Source organism: Falco punctatus (assembly GCF_963210335.1).
Source record: "Falco punctatus genome assembly, chromosome: 12".
Lineage (NCBI taxonomy): Eukaryota > Metazoa > Chordata > Aves > Falconiformes > Falconidae > Falco > Falco punctatus.
This window is the reverse complement of record NC_137592.1, coordinates 12,622,325-12,647,424: the sequence shown is the minus strand read 5'-3', so window position 1 is coordinate 12,647,424 and position 25,100 is coordinate 12,622,325. Positions and strand designations below refer to the sequence as shown.

The 25,100-nt window shown below is 38.4% G+C and overlaps 1 protein-coding gene across 1 annotated transcript in view; it reads right to left on the bottom strand.

Moving 5' to 3' along the window:
* Window positions 1-10,192, bottom strand: part of TTC27 (tetratricopeptide repeat domain 27) — a 126,233-nt gene extending 116,041 nt beyond the window's left edge. The window contains exons 1-3 of the mRNA XM_080408147.1: window positions 9,955-10,192; window positions 7,042-7,219; window positions 882-1,011 (exon numbers count right to left, since the gene is read on the bottom strand). Of these exons, the coding sequence (XP_080264273.1) occupies window positions 882-1,011; window positions 7,042-7,219; window positions 9,955-10,042 (396 nt within the window). The 5' untranslated portion in view covers window positions 10,043-10,192. The remainder of the gene's footprint in view (window positions 1-881; window positions 1,012-7,041; window positions 7,220-9,954) is intronic.
* Between the last annotated feature and the right edge of the window lie 14,908 nt (window positions 10,193-25,100).

Below are 25,100 nucleotides of genomic sequence, written 5' to 3'. Positions count from 1 at the left end.
AATTGTTTTATGTGAAACTTTTCATATACTCAGGCTTCCCCTCATTCCACTGTTCACAGCATTTACACTGCTCATGGTCCGTACTTTATTCACAGTAAAACTCTAAATTCAAACTCATGTGCAGATTTAGCATTAGTAGATATCAGTGGACACACTGCAGTATCAGTATTTTACCATAGCTTTAATTCCAAGAGAACAATTAATGCTCAAGAAGCTGTACTAAACCACAGGTGCAGGAGAGTCACCAGGCTCACTAAAAAAAGTTATGATGTTGATTAGTTATTTACATAAAAAGATGCCAAAGTAGATAAAACTGCCAGTCCTCAGTTTCATCTCCTAAATTCCTCTCCTCTTCCAAAAGCTCTATTTGAGTTAGTGTTTTTGTACTAACACTACTACAATTCACTTGGCATCATCCCAGAGCCTAACAGGATACTAAGCTTCCAAATCTACTGTTCTTTTAGTATTTGCCAGATATTCTGCTACTTGCAGGTTATGTAACTTCTACCTTACCCTAAGGAGTGAAAATGCCTAAGCTGTTTACAAATATTTTTCTTTGATCCAGCTAAGAATGCATCCCAAAATAAACAAAAACTTTACTGACTGCAAATGCCCTTTGAGTAAATACTCCCATATAATAAACATATTGTTCCCATCCAAAACCAACATCTCCAGCAGGAAGAGTAACTACTTTTAGGACACTGCTTATGAAACTGATATAGCTGAAGATTCTTGCAATAGCACCCAGCAGGATCAATGATTAAGTCAATTCATTCTAGCTATGTGCTCACAGATGTGCCTTCTCTGACACATCTATGTGTTATGGTTATTTGTGAAAACCAGTGACAATAAAAGGACAGCTTATTAAAATCCAAGTATACCTCACAGAATTTCTGTAACAATGCAGGTGGCAAAAAGTCCTGAAGCTTTAACTGAACAGGAGGCCCAGTCCAATTGCTTTGAACGAAGAGCTGCAAACTGCCCACACCAAGGAGAAATATCAGTCTCTGCCTGCAATATAGGTAAGAAAAGCAATTAGCAACATATTACATTTTAATTAAGGCTACAAGATCTGATTAATTCTTGTACTAATTCAAAACCCTCAACCTTAAAAATTATAATAATAAAAAAATCACTCTCTTGTTAGGAGAATGCAATGTATGTGGTATACAAGAAGGCACAGGGGGAACTAAAAAGCTTGGAAATGCGTTTGTTTATAATGGTTGCAATTAAAGACACATTTTGGAAGCAGTTAGTTCATATGTTTCGAAATTTAAGGCTGTATCTAACTATCAGACGTCAGAAGGAGATTAGCATAGGATGAAAATATTTGCCTATTGCACAGTTGTTATATTTTCTTATGATACATCTAATCCTCAGCATTTTCAAACAAGGTATTGCATTAGTATATGTTCCAAACCAGCATGCTTATTTTTGACATAGCTGTTTATTTTCACTCCCTCTGATAATAAAACAATTAAATGAACATCAATAAATACCAAAACTATCACCTCCAAGTTGGTTCAGATATTTTGGCAGCAAACGTCATCTCATTCAATTATGCTTTGATAGAATTGTAAGACTTTATTTCATTCCTGAAACTAAGTATGGTCAAATTTTCCTTATTTACAAGGCTAAGCTCATCTAACATCATTATGATATTATATCTTTATCTATGTGGTCTGTAGAAGGCACAGCAAAATCCCTCAGAATTTAATGGTTGATTTAACAGATGTAGACTTTTAGATTTACACAAATTTCTAGTTTGTTTTATGATTCCTTAATGACTTAGAACCTTATTTTGTTATGATTAGTCATGTATCAACAAGGGCCCTGTCACATCTGTAACGTATCTCCTACCTACTAAAAGTTAACATTTGTTATGTTTATGATTTACAAATTGGTATGTTAAGGAGCACAAGTGAATTGCAAAAAACTAGGGTTTTAGGTTTGGAAGTTTTTTTTCCCCTGCAAAACAGGGACTTAAAGGTACAAGAATCTTTCAAATTGAAACAAAAGGATAAAGTCTTATACAGTCCCAAAAAAACCAAAGTCAAATAGAAAAGCCACACACAATCAAGTGGCTGGTGGGCAAGTATGTGACAAAAGATGCAGAACAATGAGAAAGCAGGGGTGGGGAATGCTTGACTGGGAAGAAAAAGTAAATGAACAAAGCCTTCAGGAGAGTTAGAGAACAAGGACTAGGATAAAGAGTTCTTGTCAAATGAAAAAAGATAACATTTACTAGCTGTCATTATTCAGCCAGTAACTATCCACCAGCAAATATTATGTAAATACATACCTAAGTTTACCATTAAACTTCAAAATAACCCAAGAACACAAAGCATTAAAAATTACTGTACACTAAATTATTACCATTACACACACAGACATACACTTTCCAATTATTCTTCCAGGAGAAATTATGCTTCAAAGCTTCCGAGAGGAAAGATAGTCCAGGCCTGGTATTAGAATAGGCCTGTAATCAGAATTGTGCTGAAGTTGCTGTGCTGAAGATAACAAGAAAGGTAGCCTTGAGCTATTCTTGAATCCTGAGACCAAGTAATTATGGTTGTGCCAACAGGCCGTGGCTGTAACAAGCTACAGCTGCTGGGAAAGCAGGTGCAGGGCCAAGAAAGATAGGGACCTGTATGGGAAAATAGGGAGTAACAAACTACAAGGCTGAAGCACAGCAACACAATTAGCTATTGGATAGAATGCTTATTTTAGTCATGATAATTAGGGGTGTGAGAACCACGTGCATTTAGAGACTACTAACCAATTATATTTCTGCTTTACGAATATGCATGTGTATTGGTTCTATATAAGTAGTGTTAGAAACTAATGAAGTTGAACAAGATGCATAACTCATATTGAGCGTCTTCTTGACTCCGGTGAACCCTTCTTCCAACAAGATAGCACAGAGAATAATCAACCATCTCTTTCAGAGTAATTTTCATTAATTTATCATTTACACTATTATTTCTACTAATAATTTTTTTATTTATTTTAACATTACTGACATCTATCTATCTGGCAGGCAAAACTCCTTAGAGTCTTGACACGGTTATATCCATGCAGAAGGCCTCTGCAACAACTGATAACCAATTCCATTACTTTGGCTGGGATGCTATCTTTCCACTGGCTCATCTGTCATCACCAATTGTTTTCCCCCATTTTCAGATCCATGACCAACTTCCAGTCTCCTTATCACTCATTCTGTATCAGAAAGTCAATTCCAAGCGCTAATCCCTGCAAATGCTAGCCTCCCTTGCATATCCCTCCCCCTTTTTTCCCCAGAAAAAAATTCCTTCTGTCTCCCTGACTGCCCTTCACACTTATACGCAGAACTGTAAATGCTCACCTCCCAAGGGCTGCCTGAAAAATGCTCCTGTGCTGCCTGAAACGTAGAGACTGCTGCTAGTGTCCCATGTCCTATGGTGACCTAGTTTAATTTATTTCTTATATCTCCTTAGACATATGGCTGTATTATCCATCTTGTTCTTCCTTTCTTTGTGTGAATGGGGGTTTTGCTGCCCTTTTTTTTTTTTAAACACTGTTTACACCAAGTCCAATAGGATTGTGATCCATGATGTAAAATCAGATGCTTAGATACGCTCTACTGTAATATCATACTGCTATACCTAATCTTACTCGAAAATAAAGAATAATAGCGCATCCGTATTTGAAAAAATAATGGATTTGCATGTAATGCTAGAATTTTCAAACAAAACATAAGAGTGAGAAAATAATAGCCAGGCTAAGCTTAAGATGTGGTTAGGTTACAGGTTCTTTGGTCTCTTCTTTTTAATGAAGCCAGAAGAGAATTCAAAGCAAAATCAGACATTGCATGGTTTTGTTGGTTCCGCCCCCCCCCCCCCCAATTCATATACATCAAACTGCAGAAACAGCAAGAACTTACTCATTTTTTATTTTCAATAATGTAGCATACCACTTAACCAACCAACGCCCCAAGAGAAATACCATTCAGTGTTCAGGCTGAGAAATCTTAACAAGCTTTATTGTATGGATTTGTTTTGGAAAGGTTGGTATTCATTTATATGTTGAATAAGGTGAAGGTAGGAAATAATTGGTCAATAAAAACAAGTGTTAGTACTCATTTCCTTGTTTCTTTAAGTTTTGGAATCAAACCTAGTAAGAGACCTTCAAGCTATTTTGAAACAAACTCTCTGAAAATATTGTGTCTTTTTGTTCTGTCCTGCACACTACTTCCTTTCAGTCTTTAGAATCAAACTGTATGTCAGGCAGTGAATGCACCCCCTTTGCATGGAGCTCAGGAAAACATAAAAAGGCATTCCACCTCTACATAGGTAACACGTATACTATTGCTTCATCCTCTACAATTTGCTGATGTAAAATACAGCTACGAAGCCATGTTTTTGTAGAAGATAACCGTTAACCATTGAAGTGAGTAGCAACAGCAGGAAAAAAAAGTAATAAAAATAAATCTCCGGTTCACCAAGTTTGTTGTAAGGAATGCTTTAAGATTTCATTTTTAAGCCATAAAGGTTAAAAGTGCCATAGTGAAAAAAATGTCTGGGGCAGGGGAAGGAGGGAAGCAGTTAAAATGATAGAAAAACTTGCAGCAAATTTTAAAATACTGTTAAATAATTTCCTTACAGAACCATGGATTTGAAAGTGGGGAAAATTACAGGCTATGTCCAAAGAAATTGCAACCTAGATCCAAATTTTGAGCTGTTTTGCCCTCAAGCTGCTCAGTTTCAGCTTCAGTAAAAGAACTCCTTAGGAGTTCTTTTAACACTATTATGAAACTACACTTTGTACTATGTTTATATTGTGCTAAAATAATAAGATTAACATTATCCAACTGTATTCAACTCCCATTGATTTCTTTAATGTCCAGAATTACAACTTGCAGTTCAGGGAAAAAAAGCATGTATTTGAACTTATCCCATCTACTCAGTCACAAAAAAAACAGTCTCTCTCTGATTTTTCTGATCTAGAACTTAAGAGGTCTGCCACACTTCCTGTGACTCAGCTGAAAAGTACATTTTACTCATAGAAAAAAACAGACAAAACCATTTTCACCATAGGCAATGGAAGGTCAGAGAGCAAATACTGGATTAATTCCTTCCATAAGGAAGTGACAGGGCATAGTTATTTTTCCTACCTGCAGGCCCTATGTAACACATTTTAACCTAGAAAGACATTAGATACAAACACACATGGTACAGATTTAAGTGCTATAAGCAGTGCCTACATAAAATTGGAAATTATCTGCCTTTCAGTAGAAGTTTTTCTATCAAGAGAAAGTCACAACTTCCTCCAATGCTAATATAATTCAAAGCTTGTACTGTTACTAATGGAGCTTGAAAAAGTCACTTGACTCTACAAACAACAAAATGTTTCTGGCAGACACTGATATATTTTGAAGACTACGTGGGTTCATTTTGAATAAAACTTCAGGCTGCAATTTCAGGCAGAAATTCTGTCTGCTTCTGAAAGTCTAAATACTGCAGACCTCTCTCCATATCTTCTGACAAGGGGGCTTCTAATGCTGCCTAGCGGTGCAGGGGCAACAAGAAAAACCTCAAAGACCAAAGAGCTGGAGCATGAGCACCTGAGGAACAAATTCCTTTGCTGTCAGCAGTAGGACAGCCGTAAAGTCCTGTAAATGGCATATACGCCAATAAAAGCTCACAGGGGGAGCAGGAGAAGACATCACCATGACAGGATATATAGGAACTATTACTGAGTGCATGATATAGATTATGATTATCTTCAAGAAGCTGAATGGTTCATGAAGGCAGGAACACATTTCAAGCAGCAACATGTATTTCAAATAATGATTAAGATCAGGATTGGGTCAGTTTCAAGCCCTGACCAATCTTTCTTTCCTTGCCACATTATTCAGAATAAACTATTGCAAGATGACAGAATCTAGCAATATTTAAAAATTTCTCTGTTACCATCTAAACTCCAGCTAATGTTTAACAGCAACAGCACAACAGAGTAAGAAATAAAGAAAAAACCCACACCACACCTAGAGACAAAATGTCCAGGAACAACCTCTGAACTTTCCCACTCAGAAAACAAGAGCACGTTGTACTGTGTACCACTCTAGAAGATAAGCTTTTGACACACTATCACTAACAAGTCTCAGCTCAGTATTTTAGAGGTTCCAACTATTTGTTCCACTCTGATATTTTAGCAACAACTCTTGTTTTTAAGTCTCTCATAGTATAACTGGCATTTGTACTCAACCACACTTATTGGCAACACATTACCTTCCTCTTACTTTATTTTTACTTCATTTTCTCTTATCTTTTGCTCTTCTTTCAGCAGAACTTTTCCCCACCCTCACCTTTTAAAATAAACAAATATATATATACACATACACATATGCATATAGTTTTCTGCTGCTACTATCCCTTGCGGGCTAGATTTCAGTCTGTTCATTATTGATGTGGCAAACTGTAAATACTAAAGTCAGACTCATTAACTGCAAGAATTAGCACATGCAGTGCAATTAGAGAGAATCTACCAGAGAAAGTCTTATGAAGAAAATAATTAAGCAATGAATAGCATCCATGAGTAATACCTTACTCATTTTACATTAAGAAAAGTAGAAAATCTTACTATGAATGAGACTAAGAAATACAGGCATTGCTCAGACAGTAACATTACATGGTACTTGTAGTAGTCACATAAATGTAATGCAACATTCCAGAGAGAAAACTTAATAAATTGTTTGATGATACATGGCAACATGAATTTACATTTGTTGGCTTCTTTATGCCAGTGGCTTCAGAGGTAATCACTGCAAATAAAGCCAGTGTTTTCAGCAGACCCTCACATCACAATACTATCCAGTGAAAGAAACAATGATAATGAACTGATACCCCAAGGGAGTGGGAGGAACAACTTGAGAAATCTCTTTTTCTGTCAGAACAAGAATTTAGGAGGTACTGTGTCACATATAAAATTTTTAAAAATGTCTGTCATAAAACCAAAACATGGCCTCTCCTAGTCTTCCATATAATAAGTAACAATTTTCACCTTTCCAGGTTATCAGCCTCTGCAGAACGGTCCAGATATGCTAGAATCTGTTTCTCCAAGTAACTGTCAATATTGTCCTCTGTCACAGAAGATGCACTGAAAACATTCTGGATGGCCGAATTTGAAAATATTGCCTCATATTTTCCATCAAAAATCAACTGCAATAGTGATCCACTTTCTGAGGAAAAAAAAAGATAATAGAAGTCAGTGTCAACTTTCAAACAACTTACAAGACCTAGTCAAATAAAAACATATACCACTCCCCTTTCAAGGAATTCTCAAAAAATGATTCTTCATTACATTGAATACAGTTGCACTGAAACCAAGAATAGCAATAGCACACATTACTTCATTCCAAATAAACTTTACAGAACTTGTATTAACGTTATAGTGAAATACAAACTGCCAGATGAATGTAATACAAAAACTTGCACTGAAATTTGAGGAAAAGTATATGGATGGCCTTTCAAGCACATACGCTACAATTGTTGAGGATGACTTCAATTATCACAAGTTTTCTTCCTCCAAAACACATGAGTGTGCTGCAGTAAAATTGTACAGATAAGACAATAATTTCACTGACTACAGAACCGTTTTAAGGGAAATGCAACAAATAAAAATGGTTCAGTATTTGCAGAGTTCAGTGAATAAATTCTCATGTACATCTGCAGGAACTACTCAGTCCTTCCTTTAAATGCTTAGAATATTCACAAAGAATGGGCAATATGATTTTATCTTTATAAAAGAATTATTTTCCTATGGTAAGTTCACTCTCTCAATGAGAAGTCTGCATATGGAGTTAGATTCTTCAGAGTAACTACAAAGGTGGATTTAGATCCATGAATGTTTCTCCACTGAAGCCTTTCAAGATAAAGGTAAGTCATGAAACGCTATACATTTGATTCCTAAGAAGCTTCAAACCCATCAAACTCTTGACCCCGGCTACAACTTTTTTCACAGAAGCTATCTTCCTTCTTCAGATACTGTAGCCACAGTGCAATCAATCCAGCAGCTGTCAGAACAACTTCACCATGTATAAACCTTCTATTCTTGAGCAAAAATACGTATCTGCCTATGCTGCAGCTGTGGCTACAACTCAGATGTACTAACTGGTTCTAGGCTAGCTGATGCAGATGCTGATAATGGTGCAGCTGAGTAAATGCAGAGATCTGCATAGGATACGTGCCTTAATATTAATCTGTGATTCTAGTTGGGGACTGCAGCTCCCATGCACTCAAGCATTACTATAGCTACACTAGTATTAGTACCCGAGCTAGCTAATTTAACAACAGCACAGGTAAAGATCCACACAAGCAGCAGCTATGCAAGAAAGTGAACACCAAACACCAACTCCAAGCTCATCCAGCTAAAATAAGCATTCTAAATTTCAGACATAAAGGAAGACAGAGCGCAGAACCAACAAGAGCAGCGATGGACAACTTGGTAGGAATGGGTGATAGAGAGACACTCATTCTAATCTCTCTGGACCAGGCCGCTGGCCACAATTTACTTTTGTTCTTTACAATGATCAGCTGAATGATGTACCTTGAAGGGCATATGCAAAAGCACAGTAATGATACTGCAACCCTGCTGACGCCATACTCTCACAGAGAACAGAAATAATGAGAAACTTTCTCCAAGCTATGCTTTGGGGAGACTTTCACCAGAGACAACTTCTTTATACTGGATTACAGTTGCCAGACAGGCAATGCTGTAGTTTGTAGAATAAGTACTGGCTGTGAGGATGCTAACGAAGAATATTGAGGTTTTCTCTTTCCAGTAATGCTGTAACATAACTGTAAGCACACAAAACCTGCTTTTGATTCTGTGTTTAACTTCTTATAAGACAACATACAAATTCCAGGTCACAGTCCTTAAATTTTGTTTCAGGATCATCAATAAGAAGGGCCCATGTAAGAATTGTCACAAACCCTATCATTTTCTATCTCTAATGCAAGACACCTTTCTTCAACAATCTTCCCCACATCTTATAGAAGCAAACTACTTAAAAAAAAAAGAACACTAAATAAAACCAAGACAAAAAACCACACCACAAACAGCGTACACAACTCTGAGTGAAAAGATGAGACAGATCCGACAGATGTCAGTCATGACACCTAACCTTCCTGGACAGTACGAGTGTTAAATACAAAGTAACATAAGGAAGTAGAGCTGAGTAGGTCTGTACTATTCTTTTCCAAAATTAAGTTCCTGGGTAAGGATAAACTGGCCTTTCCATATGCTACAACATCTAAATGTCTTAAAAAGCACAGCACATGACTTGAGCGCAACTGTATTTCTAGCCTGTCTGAAATATGGAAGTGTCTTTTCGTGATCAATGTTACATTTTAAAAGCTGCTGCGTTCCCTGGAGGAACACTGGGTCAGTAACGACCTAACCAAGCCCCCTCAAGGAGTACTTTCCATCGCTCCCTCAAGCAACTATGACTAAATAACTAACAAAACACAGACCTGGGAGTTCATGCCAGACTTTTTCTCCTCGTGTTTTGCTACGAGAGCGAGTTTTCGCCCAAATTCAGACAAGTACTCTAACTCGCGGGTCACAGGGCAGCCGAAGGAAGCCCCGGCGGCCCGAGTGCCCACAAGAAGCGGGCAGCGGCCGGACTCTGAGGAAGGCCCCGGTGCGGCAGCCGCGCCGCTCGCCTCAGCCCTGCCTGCGGCACTGCGCGCGCTCCCCCGGGCTGCGGCCCCCCTGAGCCCGGCCAGGAGCAGAAAAGGGCGGGAAGGGGGGACACGACCACCCCCGCAGCAGGCACGGGGGGAGGGAGCCGCCAGCCGCGGCACCAGCTCAGCCCGGCGCCGGCCGAGACCCCGGTGGTTCCGGACACGCACAGCAGCGGTCGCGCACAGCGGCCGGGCACCCTCCCCGCGCCGGGCCGGGACCTCCCCTCACCTGCCGCCGCGACTTCGCCCTGCTTCCACTCCAGAGACTCCGCCGCGCTGAGGAAGCTCCTCAGCAGGGAGCGCTCCAGAGCCAGCATACTCCCGCCGCCGCCCTCCCCGCCCCGCTTTCCGCCACTGCCGCCTCGCTGGCTCGCTGCCTCTGCGCTGACAGGCGCTGCCGGCGTCCCCTCAACCCATGTGCAGGAACCGGCCGCAGGGAGCCGCCATGACACCGTCGCGGGGCACGCCGGGAGGACGCGGCGCCGCGCAGGCGCGGCAGCAGGCCGGCGGGGGAGGCGGGAGGAGGCGCACGCACGCGCGGCCTCCCCACTGCTCCGCCCCTTTCCGCACCGCGCGGGCGCGCCTTGGCGGGAGCCCCACGTGCGCGGGGCAGGGTGGGGAGCTCCGCGCTCCGCCCCCGCCAGGTGCCGCGGCGGGCAGGGCCGGCGGGCTCCCACGCGCGCACGGCGCCAGGCTGTGAGGCGAGCGGGGGCAGGGTCCTCCGTGAGAGCCCCGGGCAGAGCGGCAGGGGCCGGCCGAGGGGCTCCCCATCGGGGTTTTCCCCCGGGGCTCCGCGAGCCGGCCTCCGCGGCCGCTCCCAGCTGGATTCCCCGGCCCGCGGGGCGACGGGCGCCTCGTGTTGTCTCTCAGGCGACGTTCGCACCAGGTTGGGAAGTGAGAATGTGTAAAACCAATTTTTCAGCTGCGTAGGTGAGGAAACCGATGGTGTTTCAGGTTTGAAGTAGGTTAAGAGAGGAAATGTGAAGTGTGCCCGGTATCCAGGTGGGATATGTTTGGAGCAGGCCCGGCCAGGGTGCCCGTATATCTGGAGGTGGTGCGGGCGCGGCGTGTGGCTGAATTGGCTTAGCGAGGCCAAGTGCTTGGTCCCTGGAGTGTTCAGAACACACTGGATGTGGCACTTGGGGACATGGTTTGGTGGTGGCTTGGCAGCCCTGGGACAATGGTTGGACTCAATGGTCTTAAAGGTCTTTCCCAACCTAAACGATTCTATGATTCTAAGAGGAGATTAGGACCATGCTTTGGTCTGTCCCTGTGCTTATTTCAGTATCTGTCTAGATAATTGTAGGAACGTAATTCTGTCCCGTTGTTTCTGAGCTTTTCGCTTCTGCCATGTGCATGTACATTGGAAGAGGAGAGAAAAAAGGCTGTGACTTCTTGCTCGTTCAAAATTGAAACAGTTGAAACAGTAAAAATGTTCTCTTGAAGGTACTCAAGTCAGAAACAAGAAGGCCATCACAGCAGGGGGCAAGTTCTTGATGTGCAAAGATGAATGTTCTGAATATGCCTGTACTGTGAAGGTTGTAATTCATTTCGCAATAGGGTGCAGTGTTTAGTGTCATGAAATGGAGTATTCTTCCAACTTACTTTGTTATTCTTCAAAAGTTAGAAGTCTTTTCATTGTGCTTCCATGTCTAACATAATTGTTAAAATTTGCAGAAGACTTAATGTAGCTTTTTAGATGACTGTAATAAGTTATTGCCTGTTTGGGCTTTAATATACAGGCTGTTCATTTCAAATTCAATTTTAATCAGATTTATAAGACTAAAATGCAGTTAAATAAAAATACTGCTTTAAAACTTATTTTCTGACCTGAAACAATCCATTCTGTTTTGACAAGGAATTTGATAGAAATTTCTGTAGTTAATAGATAGCCATCAACTCACTGTCAGTTCCAGGAACTGCAAACGAAAAATGAGTGTTCGTTCTGGAAGCAATGTGTTACAGAAATTCTTAGAACATAGTAAATAATTCAGTTTCCATGTACTGTGTTAGAAAACTCATGAAATTCATGAAGCTTATTTCATGAAATTCACTGTTAAAAGCAGAATGTCTGAAATCAAAACAATTTTACTTGCTATCTCTGTGCATATGGCAATAGAATTGTGATTCTGTATGAAAAACACAACAGGAATTAGGGTGATCCTTTATGTTTAAATGTAACATACGGTAACAAGTTTCTTTACCTTCCAAGTAATAGACTTGCATTAAATATACGTAGATTTTCAAAAATTAAATGAATAAATTCTTAAGTGAGGTCTAACTAAAATGTAAAATAACACTCTCTTTCACCACCAGCTTTTTTTTTTTTTTTTTTTTTTTTGCAGGGACTTCAGACTATCTGTCAAAATACAACTAAATGAAAAATACATTTGTATCGTCTGTTGATAATACTAACATAAAAAAATCCTGTTGTGAGGCTTTCTGATTTTTATTTTCAGGGAAAAGCGGTAAAGTAAAATGTTCTGGGAGTAAATAGTTGGTAAAGATAATTACTTAATAAAACCAAGGATTATTTTGCTGTCTTTCTCACCTCTGCCAGTTCCCCTAATGTGTGGGTTTCTTAACCTTACAATTTAGTTCTGGAGGCATCTAGAAACTATGGCAGTTATGTGGACAGGAGTACCACCAGCAGGACTTCCTGCACACCTGACTGACAGTTGTGGAAGATGGAACTGTTACTGCTGTTGTGGAAGATGGTTTTGGTTGTTTACCAGTCACCATTTGCCGCAGACTTACCAAAGTCTGCTGCTTAAGCTTGATTCTCTAAATGATTTGAAGAATATATGTGTATTTCTCAAAGAATAGTCAACAAGTTCTGTTTGCATTTAACAATTACTTCTGCCAGCTGGCTCAAAGGGAGGCAAGCCTTTTGCAATACTGTGTAGTGCTGACTCAAGATTTTAGCATAGTCGTTATTATTTTTAAGCAGAAAGTAGATAATCAAACCTGGTACAAGAGTTTTCAGAGAATAACCATTTTTAATTTTCTTACAAGAGTGTAAGAAAATTTTCTATATGGAAGTGTTCTGCTACTGTGGTATCTGAACTAGCACATGTAATGTCTTCTTGCAAGGTATCTGTGCTGCTGTTTTGATGCAGTATTTATCTTCCATTGCAGGTTTTTTCCTAAAGCCTTTTGAAACAGATGATCTTGTTGTGGACTACCAAAAACCCGCTACCTGCAAAAAAAAAAAAAAGATTTGGTAAGTTTAAAGTAATTATTATTAGCATATGCATTTATTATGACATTTTGAACAATGAGCTGCTCTTTGTAAAATCTGCTGTTACATGAATGTTAAATTTATCCTCAGTTCTGTGTGCAAGGTCTTTGGTACAGCTGAAGAAAGAAGCAATTGTGTTGTATGCCATTTTTGAATAATAGTTGATTTGCTGTTTGAAAGAGTGTGGAAAGGGGAGGAGTTGTTGAAGAAAAAACCCACTCATTGGTATAGCAGGATGAAAGCTTGCAAGATTGTAACCAAACTTAAGCAATTCGGCAGAGTATTTGACCTATGTGGTGAGAGGAGGAGAGCTGGAAGGCTTGTGTTGGGCAATTCTATCAGCTTTGCTTGACTTTGTGTCTATTAGTTCAGTCAAGCTGTATCCTGATAAGCAGTTACTCTTTGTGAATCATCATATTTAAGGTTGCATCGCCTTGAGTTACAACATCAGAAACATACTTCAAGCTTAGTGGCACCCAAAAGACATCAGCTACATGTTCAAACTATATTCTTCAGTTTTGCTGAGTTAACGCACAGGCCCTCGCTGTTAAGGAGAGAGGCAGTCCCTCAGAAAGCTTCCAGCATACCTACAGCTTTTCCAATTACATTTGCAATTTAAAAATAAACACAAACTTACAGTCTAGAGGTGACAAAGGCAAAAGAATAACAATTATTATACAGCTGTTAGGACCTGCTAGTAGTATATCTCAATAGCAGGGACTGATGTGGTATTTGACTTACGGTTGCTTCACTGCATTCACAAACTAGCATTGTATCCATTGATTCTCTCAGGTCTGACCAGTTTGCCAACTTATGCTTTTGCTTCCTCCAGACCCTGAATAACATAGTCACTGCTCAGAGAGGTGGAGGTAGAGAAGCTACACTTCTAATGTGCTGAAATAACAGCGGTTCGGAAATTCTTCTCTTACTAACAACTTTAAAAAGCAGTAACAGGGAGAGGTAGTATAGGCCACTGCACAACAAGAAAAGAGTGAGTGATTTAAACCACTTTCTGAGAATGTACAACAAAGAATGCAGCCAGTTGCAAATAGCCCTGACAGCTCTTCTCTGGTATTATGGTGACTCTACTAAAAGCACTGGCATTGATTTTCACCGATCACTTACAAAATACTATATACTAATATTACTGTATCTCTTTTTGTATGATATCCAAGATCAGTAAATAACTAGACAAAGATATCGTAGGTCACAAGTAAATATATACTATCTGTAAAACAAAATTGTGAGATCTGAGGTGCAGTCTTCCTATCCCTAATAGGTTAGTCTTTCTTAAATTTAGCCATTCATTTACTGTTGTCTTTCCTGAGTTTCGTGAATATATATTTGCTGTACATTTAGCAAATGTTTATCTGTTCCTTCTTTGTTCCTCTTTCTGTCACATCAGAACATACCTCATCTGAACTTTTATAAACTAATTCTTGTCTGGTTAATTAGCAGAAATTTGATCTGTGCCAACTATAGAGCATCTGTGTGTTTTCAGATGAAGAAACCAAAGCTTATGTGAAAATAATTCAATTTACTGTTCAAGAAAGGATTCAGAAATTACTCTTTCATTAAATAAACATGTTATATCATGCCTGAATTTGGAAATGGTTTAATGCCCTCTTAAATGAGCTCTCACAGAATCATTATGTCATGATGTCTTAGTTTTTGATTCAGCAATATTACCTGTCTTTCTTTGCTAGCTTAAAAAAGAGAGAAGGATATAAGACGAGATTTTTTTTTTTGTTTTGTTTTAAATATTAAAGGTCTTTCAGTCATTGGTTTCTCTTGTTGGTCCAGAGAAAGCAAGCTGAGCAAAATTGGTTCCAATCACATTACATTAAACAGAAATTTTTATCTGGAAGAAATAGAATCTTGTATTAAAGTTACATGATAACTTCAATCTCTTTTTTTCACTCAGTAACATGATTATATTTCTGAACAAAGTGTTAAAGCATACAAACACCTGTAAACAAAAATATGGTTTTGAGATGACCTCACATTTTCATAAAAGAAGGGATAGTTCTGGTTCTTGGTATGCACGTGTCTCACAACAAGTTCAGGTGGCTACTACACTTATACTGTGCCACCCCTGTGAGACTCTGTCACCATGAGACTGGTAGGTTAATCAGAAACACTGATTACAACAGGCAGTAAACGATGAAGGGGTGACGAGTTTCATATTCTGAGAACCTGGTTGAATTCCTAGCATATCGTCTTTTACCAGGTATCAGTGAAGCTCTTCAGTAGTCAGTTCCAACTATGCTTCAAAATCACTTCTAGTGCTGCTTTTTATGTTGGTCCTCCAAAGTCTGAGTACCTCTGTGACTTTTGATCTCAGTAAGATTTGGTGTGTGTCTTGGAGAATAAGGATCATTGGTCATGCCTATTTTATAATGTAAGATTTGGTGACTACTGTGGATGAAAGGTGTGTGTGTTAATTACAGAATATTCCATGTGAATAAACAGAAAAACACCGGATATGTTTTTGTGAGTATTTTTACAATGATGTAATAAGCAGTTCTCCTCAGCTTTTTGTCTTAGATTCTGAAAAACACAAGTTAAATTATAATGTGATTAATCATTAATGCATTTTTGGATTTGCGTAAGTAAAAGTTCAGCATAGTGTTGCAATATGATAGAATTATAATAACGGAGGAATAAAGAGTGTGTGAGCACCAAGTGTTACGGGAGGAGGCCTCAAATTCTGGAAGTGCCTGGAAATGACAGAAATTCAGTTTTTCTAGTAAATCTAATCTAGGTAATTGCTTGTGCAATATTTATGACAAGTTAATGTCTGACAGTATTTTCAAATATTATTTTGAATAACACAGAGCCTCACTGAGGATGCTGTTGGTCCTCCAAAGTTTGAGGTAGGCAAAACTAACTGCAAATGTTAGAAGTTGTGAAGAAAAAGCTGCTGACAAAATGAATAACTAGATCTTCATGGAGGGAATTAGATGGAAAGAGAATATTCACACTTAAAACATCAATGGGTCTGACAGGCCTTTAGCAACCTGAAATTTGCACTAAAATGAATTTTCATATTCTCCGTGAGTTTCTCCCTAAATCTTTGAAACTACTAGCTGCTTTGAGGATTATCTGTCCTGGGAAGAACAAAACCAAGGTAAATGTCCTCTTTCAAAATCTGCCTCAAAATGCCTGTCAATGTTTACTGTATACTTATAATTTGACACAGTGAAGGACTGATGAGGTGGACTGATAATTAACAGTGGACTAGGATGACTCATTTCCCTGTCCTTCATGACTGCCTCTGCTGAGCTGTTCATTTCTCTTGGCTGCCCAAAGGAGAAACTCCGATACGTTCTGAGCAGGTTTCCAGAGAGTTGGAAACCCATTCTTTTACAGTCCTGAAAGTGACCAAAAGATTCTTCAGATCTCAAAACTTTTCCATGTACTGCCAGCATCTGTGATGCACTTGAGATTTTTTCATTCATTGTGCACAGTTGATAATCGTTAGACTCCACAAGCATCAGGAAATCTGTTGGTGTCATTCACAACTCTCTTATTTTCCACAGGCAGAAATCTTGGTATTGATAAGATCAGGATTTGACTTTCATTGAAAAGTTGCATTAAAACTTGAACTGGTTGTTACACATTACATTAAAAAATGTAACTTATGTACAATCTTTCAGAACCTGTGTAAAGTGAATGGTATTTGTTGTATTCCAGTCCCTTTCCAGGTTTCCTGTGGCAAATAGGATGAAAGTAAGTTCCCATAGGTTTTCCAACAGTTCTTCTCATTGGTAGAACTATGCCTTGCTTTTGTTGCTTTGGAAAAGTCTGTCTTCTTTCTGCTGTTGTAGGTTAAGGAACATTCTAGCAGGGTTATGACTAGAGAGCAGACTAGAAATGCACATGGTGAGAAATCATTTTTTATATCTTGTTGTGTGCCTGAACTCTGATGATCTATTATACATCCATTCTGTTCAAAGGCTAATTGTAGCAATTTATTAATAAAAATAGATTAGAAAATATTAAGGGATTAGTCCATGTCTACATGTTAATTTATGTTCTGCCACAAAATAAATTACAGGGCATTGTGACTATACTTTGAACATGAGAATAGAGAAAAATATTCATATTGTCCTTAACCTGCTCACTTAAAAACAGTTGCTTTAGACTTATGTTGCATCTCAGAGAAAGACCTCTTCTTGTTCAGCTTTATGAATAAAAAAAAATATTAAAGGCAAATCAGTTATTTTTTCTTTTTCTTTTTCTTTTTTTTTTTGTCCTTATCTAGTCTTGAGTCTTGGTTTTAGGACATTTGAATTGCCTAAGGTTCTATTTCGCTGTGTAGTGTACCCCTAGCTTTACTGATAAAGACTGGCCTGAAACAAATATAGTCACTTTACTAAGGATCAGAAGTTGGCAAAAAATAGATTTACAATAACAAAATTGGAGGGGGAAAAAAAAAAAGTAAAAACTTATCAGAAAGTTGTTAGATGTGGGAGTCTATTAAGAGCTGGAGAATACTTTTTGTCTTTGTATGGATTCACACAGAGCAAAAATATGTTGGTGGTCTGATGTCCCAGAGTGGCTTTGAATTGTCTGAATCACAGAGCTGCATCATAATGACTCGTTCTCATTACATACTGACATCCCTGCTGGGAAAGAACTGCTGTTTCTTCCTTGTAGCAATTTCAGTTTGCACATTTTTTTTTTCATACTCTCACCGAAGTTTCTCAGACATCTACAGTTGAGATTGCCTTCTTCAAGAAGACAGGCACTGTTTTGCAGGTGCAGTGGGTCATTTGTGTCTGTATTAGAAGCAAGCATTCGCTCCTCCAAATGGAAAAGGAATATAAAATCCTATTTAGTGTCTTGTAGGGGCTTTGCTGTATCTGAAGTCCCTCCCATGTCAACGTGCAAGAGGATAGTAACAGAAGTACCGGTTGCAAAATTGTACTGTTTGTGTACACGTTTCCTTTATGTATTTAACATATAAAACCTTTAAAATAAAGATGCTAATCCTTATAAAACAAGCGAGCAGCCAACGAAAGAAAAGCCTTTCTGAAATAACATGATCAACTAGTGCCATGAATTCTTTGTATTCAGTTCCATGCAGCTGAGAACTATCCTGCCTGGGATGAAACAATACATAAACTCTGTTTTTCAACGCCATAGATCAGTCCTAGAATGAGTGAACCAGGAATGGCACACACAGAGTAGATGCTTCACTAACTGTATGTTCTTCTAATCTCTCTGGATGTAGATCAGATGTTGTGTTTTTTTAGGACAGTTTCACAAATTTATGCTGAGGGCGGTATGGGTGAAACCAAAACATACTTTTTCCAGAAGTTGTGATTTACACACACACCCCCTCTTATGCTTATCCTCTTCTATAACATTGGTGACACAGTGGGTGACCTGTCCGTCTACAAAGTCATTAGAATTGTTACTCGCTGCATTTCTCACAAGGAATTTTCAGGTACATGTTAGTATTACCGCGAAATTGTTGCCAGCATGTTTGGGCTAAGAGCATATGACTTGATGTCTGGCAAAAGTCCTACAGGAGTTGCTTCTAAAAATTCATAAGCCCACACAAGATGAGAAGAGATCAGTCCAAAGAGGCATAGTGATAGTGCCCTCCTGGATACAACATCCTGTCTTAGAACTTCCAAGGAATAGGTTTTGGGTTTCTGATACTGCCCGTGTCTTGATAATATTCTCAGATCTTCTTGTCCAGGGTTTGTTTGTTTGTTTGTTTTTTAACTTAATGAACCCACGTTTTGCCTTTTCTTATCAAGGAAATTGAAGCTTAGGTTATTTGATTTAAATTTTCCTTTGGAGTTGCCAGTAATTCTAAGGTTGAGCGCCAATTCATTGTTCCCACGCTGGATGTTCGCATGCCATTTCAATCTTTGATGCAGTTAAACTTTGTAAAACTGTTTTTGCTGTGTTCTCCTACTGTCAATTAATCTTTATTGGAACACATTTCTAAATTCTTTTTTTTTCAGTACGAGCTTTTTGGAGTAGTGAAAATGCATTTATACATTACATTTTAATGACTATTTTTAAATTCTAAGTTATCATACTTGATTTCTGTAATTTCCTCAATGAGATTAAGTAAATGAGTCATCACAGGGTCTCTGAATGCTCCAGACCAAGTTAATTAAGATTTCTTGATTCTCAGGGATGGGTGATTTTGTTTTGGGTTGAGTGTTCGTTTTTTTTCTGACGATGGCTAAAGAGTTAGGGAACCAGAAGGTTTTGCTTAGATTTCATAGCTTTATTTTTTCCATCAATCAGTACTTCTCAACTTCTCTCTGGTTTCTTTCTCAAATTTTGCTCTTTTTTTTTAATGAACTAGTCTATGAGAAAAGGTTTAGGTTGATATTTAATTCAAAAAAGAGAAGCCTTAAGGGAGTTGATGATAGCTTTCCCGTTTGTAAAAGTTGCTATGAGGAGGACATACAGGTTGTTCAGCACCCCCATTTGGACTCTTGTGGTTTTCTGAGGTATGAGTTTTGCCTAAATGCTCTCCTGACCTCCCTGGTGAAGTTTTTCATTGCGATTTTTGTCTCTTAAGTTTTTCTATGAACCTTGAATCACCTTGATGCGAGGAGGTTGTGTTCACGTTTGGCAGCTATGAAATATGCTTTGCAGCTGTACTGGCATAGAAATAGCTTTTATCAGTATAGACCTTTATTGGTCTGCAGTGTTGAGGGTGTAGTCAGGAACAGGGAGATGAGATCTTTCCATAGATGGTTGTGATCAGACAAATAAGCATGTGTGTGGTCTAAAACTCAGTATTGCATTTGTAGTGCTGGTCAATTGTACTTTAATACTTTTTAGTCTAATGATTTTAGACAGATGATTCAAAGCATTAGTCAAATGTTTCTTAAAAAACCACAACAACAAGAAAAGAACTTTTCCTTCTCTTCTTCCTCTGCTCTCATCTTTTAGCTCATTGTCTCAGTCCCCACTCTGTACCTAGGCAGAGCCACAAAGTGAATAATAAGTCTCACTGTGGGAATGAGACTTACATGACCTTAGAAAGACAAGGTGAAATTACAGCTTTGACTGGAAATTGCTGCTGCTCTTTTACTGGTGGATTTAAAGTTATGTATTACACAATCTTAATGGCATTAGATGTTTCATCTACTAAAATAACGCTTTTTTACTTTTCTGTAAACTTAGCAAGGTTATCAACAATTGTGTGTTGCTTTCCTTGTTTTCTATGGGTAAGGATATTTTTTAATAGCCGAATTTAGATTGCGGTGCTGACATTGAGACTACCTGGCATGGAGCCAGATTCTGATAGCATGGAAGTATGGTGTAGGTCAGGACTTAATTTAGTCTGGCTTCTAGTGTGAACAGCTTCTCCTCTAATGTCATCTCTTCGCTCATGACATAGAATAATAGCTATTTCTATTTACATCTCATTTTCAAGCCTTAAATTTTCTGTGTTAGTACTAAAAAGGGAAGAAAGGTACAGGATAAAGATAGTGTCCTTTCTATACTTGAATAGTTTCTAGAAGGATAGGAGTAGGTGTTGGGGACCAGATTTTTGTCCTGCTCTCTTGTAAATGAGTAAAGGTAAGATAAGGATTGTATCTTTAAGTTGCCTACTTAGTCTAGCAATATATGTTGTTTTACATTGTGAAGCCCTCCAGTTTCTAACTTTAATCTGCTGCAGGGATTTAGTATGTGAAAACTGAGTTTTGCACAGACTATAGATCCTTATTAGAAGTACACCTAGCTTATACTTGTAATGGTGTGTCTTGATCTTTTTGTTTTTAAACGTGTAGTAGAATCACAAACACATTTCCCCGTCTTCTAGTTGCTTCTCTGTCCTTGCAACAATTTCCACCTTAAAGTCCTCCTTGACAAAGTAATAAAATGTATTCTCTCTCACACTTTCTCTCTTAATGAGCCATTCTGTCCTCCATTTCTGGCAGTCCAGTTTCCGGTCTTTCCAGGCTTTCAATCAGTTATTTGGGAGCTCTGCTGCTGTTTTGTTTCATAGTATTCACATCATCTTACCCTTGCTGCTTATTGGGACTTTGGGGTTATTACATGGGATCTTTAATCACTATTTTTTGGCATCTTAACATCTTGAGTTAATTTAAGCCGATGAAAGAGATCAATAGGTAAGGTCTTAAATATTCTTGATAGCCAGATGCTCCTCTGTTTTGCATGCAGAAATCTTCCAGCTGCTGTCAGGCTGACAAATGAACTGAGGTTTAAATGTATCCCCTGTTTACTTTAATGGCTGAGCGTTCAGGTATTCCAAACCATGCTCTTACGTCTCCATCGAAGTGCACAAGCCTAACAGCCAGGAAGGTTCATGTTTATTAGTTTAGTAGGTAGTATGCTTCCGTTTTAGTGGCATCAGAAATAGTTAATTTTAAACATTTTTAAGTCTGTGTTTGGAATTTAAGTCTGAAAATAATCTTTTAACTGCTCTAGGCTTGCACAGGAGGCACTTGGGAGAGGAGGAACTTATTTCAGTAGCTGGCTTTTGGACACTAGAATTGAAAATGTAATTCTTTGTCACCTATGTCCCCTAGAATATTTTTTTTATTTGCTGTGAAGTTGCTATAAATAAACCTGTCTTATCTTAGCATGTATACAGGTGTTTCAGTTAGTCTTAGCTATTACTGCATTATTCCAACCTTTGCAAACAAGCTTAAAAAAATCTATACCAGTTGCTATATTCTCTTATTTATGGTAAGGACTGGTATCAAAACACACATGCTGTCCTGTTGTAGGAAGGTCTTACACTCGGAATTTACAGAGTACCTGTTGTCACTATGTAAAGCCTTGAGATTGTTGACACTTAAGTTGGAAGGTAATACAGCATGTAAGAGCAGGATTTAGAACACATTATAAACTATGTTATCATCATACTACTAGAATAATTGTTGTAAAATTCAAGACATTTGATATCATAAAGATTTTATTGTTGTTTAATGACTTAGAAATACAAAAAGAGTGAAATCCCATAGGTCTAAGCAAAGCCAAAGTCTCTGCCAAGGTGCAATTTGGAAAGATGCCATTTAACCTTCAGGAAAAAAAATTCCGCCAGAAGCTTGGACTGAGTGTTCAGACTCACTGCCTAAATAAATAGACTTTACAGTCTATTGGATGATGATGATACATTAAAATATATTAACAAATCCCAATAATGTGATAATACCAACATCTTAGTCCTACATACAACTGAAAATAAACAGAGCACTTAACACAAGGGAGCAGAAAGAAAGTATCCAGCTCCTGTATTACTGTTCTTGCTAACTTGATTTCCTAGGGAAAACAGATCTATGCAGTCATGTCTTGTGGTCTGTCCTCATTTAATACATTCAGAACCCACTGGCCACCTTCAGCCAAACTTAGAGAGGCATAACTTGTCCCTAAGATTATTAAGGTTTTTTTTTTCTAGGTTTGTGAAAAAGCTGAAAAGAAATAAGCCCCAGTTTGTGTCTCCAGTGAGAAAACCTTTTGTATTATTATGTAATAGAGAACTCAACTTTGGGGAGTGAGGGCTGTGGGGCTGGGAGCAGGGAACCATTAAATGCCCTGAGAGCAGAAAAGATTTATTTCGGTTGCAGCTTGCGGTCAGCTGAAACACAAATCAGTCAGAAGTCAGGCCTCAGCTAACTCTTGTGTATGCAAAACTCCTGATTTAGTTATATCCCCATGAGCCTTAAAATTTCTGCTCCCAGCACACAAATTGGCAAACTGTTTACTTTCCCCAGTAAATTTTTCTATCTCTAAATTTCTCTTTGTATAGTGTAGCTTTTTTGTACTTAAACCTATTACTGCTTTTCTAGTGTTGTATTATCCATGTACATCATCTAGGCTAAATTCTGCTGCCATTGGCAACACAAGCCACTGTCACTGTTCACTTTTATCCTGTATTGCGATTAGCGGTATAATTTTCTTTCGTGACAAGCTTACGTTCATCATCTTTTCATCAGTAAAAATATGTAGCTTAAAATCTCCAGATTTCAGTTCTGACACAGAATTTGTGACTATAACTCATGCTGATGTCTTCTGGGGCAGGAAGATTGGATTCTGATGTATAGTGATTTTCTTTGTAAAGTTTTCCTGTGTCTGTCATTGTAATGCTAGTTGTTTTCAATGTGTTCCAGACTTTCTAACATGGGGGATGTGTTGCTTTGCTTCAGGTTACTAGCGCAGTCTTGGGGAAAAAAAAATTCTAAAAATATACTAGCTAAAGAGGGAGTATAAGAGGGAGAGATAAAGGGGAAAGACTTCACGTTTTGTCTGTTGAGTCAGATCTGCCAAAATACTTGGATTGCAAAGTTGATAACAATTTTCTTTTGATGGTGTCCTAATTTCTCTTGGGATTGCAATATATAATCTTACTGAAATACCTTTGATTGGTAGCAGGGCCTAACAGGGGTTTATGAGTAAGATACACAGTATCATATATGGACTTGCAAAGTTTATAATTTAAACTTAAAAAAAATTGGGAAAATATGAAATAGTTCCATAAAATACTCTCACTACAGCTGTCCTTGCGAAGAACAGCTGAATGTTGCCATTAGATTCTGTACATTTCAATGAAATTGAAAGTTGCTGCTGCCAGAGGGGCACCTTCATGGTGATTCCCAGCTGCAGCAGCAATTTTCACATTTAATGCTTTATCTGGACCCAGGAAAACAGCTGTGAATTTCTGGAACAGAGTTTCTTTAAGGAAGGGATTCCTGTTCCTCACTATGTAAGAGACTGCAACGCTAAGTTACAATTTTAAAAATGGGCTTCAGTCTTTGGATGAGTGTTTGAGGCCAGAATTTTCTTTTTTGAAACTGAAGTTATTTTCTAATCTCACTTCAATAAAAATAAACAACCAAAACCAAACCACAAATAAACAAAATCACAACCAACATAATAATTCCCAACAATGATAAAAGATTAAAGCCAATTAGAAATAATCAGTTTTAAAGGAGTTTCCTTTGAACATTTCTTTACGAAACTTTCTCTCGGGCATCAGAGCAATGCTGATAGTGAAAGTAAAGTATAAAACATTCTGTCTTGTTGCTCTTCGGTAAAGAAACCTAAAACAAATTAGTAAACTTAAATAAGATGTTACTACTTGTTTATTCATTTGTATAACTTGCAGGACTCCTAAATCAGTTTGTAGCTGGCTTCACATTTTGACCTAAGAGAATGTGAAATTTAGCTTTCATGGCGAGAATGATTGTAGGTGACATTCAGAACTTTCCTTCTGAAGGAACCCATCAAAAGCTTGGGGACAGCCAAGCTTTTCTCCTCCTTGTCCTTTATACTGCAAAAAGCAGCAGCCATGGACAAAAGTAACTGCTGGAAAAGATATACTGTGGAAATCTCCAAGCTCTTGAGAATACATAGAAAAATTGTTTGCCGAGTTAGCTGTCTTGTTGGTTCTTAAAAAAAAAAAAAATTGCTATCCATGTTCTGATCTTTTTTTCATCCTAATGATGTTTATCTATATACCAGAACTAAAAGTGAGATAGATTTCTTGCTGACGTTCATGTTTGAATACGATTTAAGATGGAAGAGTATGAGACATAAAAAGGATTGGTTACCATAAATAATGATCTCCTATTACTTCTGCTTTAAACAGGGGGCAGTTGGACTACCTGGTCTCCAGAGGTCCCTTCCGACTGACCATTCTGTGATTCTACAGTCTTTGTAGTTTCCCTAGGCCTGAGTGAATTCACAGCTTCTGTAACGTGTGACTTTTTGAAGAAGATGGAGTTAAATATAATTAAAACTTAAATAAGGCCAATGCTAAAGCTTACTGCTTTGTGTGCTAATGCAGTGGCCCTCTGCATTTTTTTTGCAGCACACCCTTCGGTGCTACTGTAGTCAGGAATCTTCTGCCCTAGGAAAGTTTTACACATTTCTGAGGTGGAATACCTACATTTTAAATTTTCTTACAGTTCTTGTAAGTGAACCTCTTAGCTATTATTCAGATGACTAGTTGAAAAGTGAGAGAAATGTCTTGTTGATAAATCTTGCTGTGTGGTGTGAGGCATTGGTTTTATGTATAATTCTGGCAGCTGGTAGGTTTCAAATGTGAGAAACCTTGCAAGTTTAGCACAGGACAATCTGCAAGCTGTGAGTAACATGGGTGAAGCCACCAGGTGAGATAA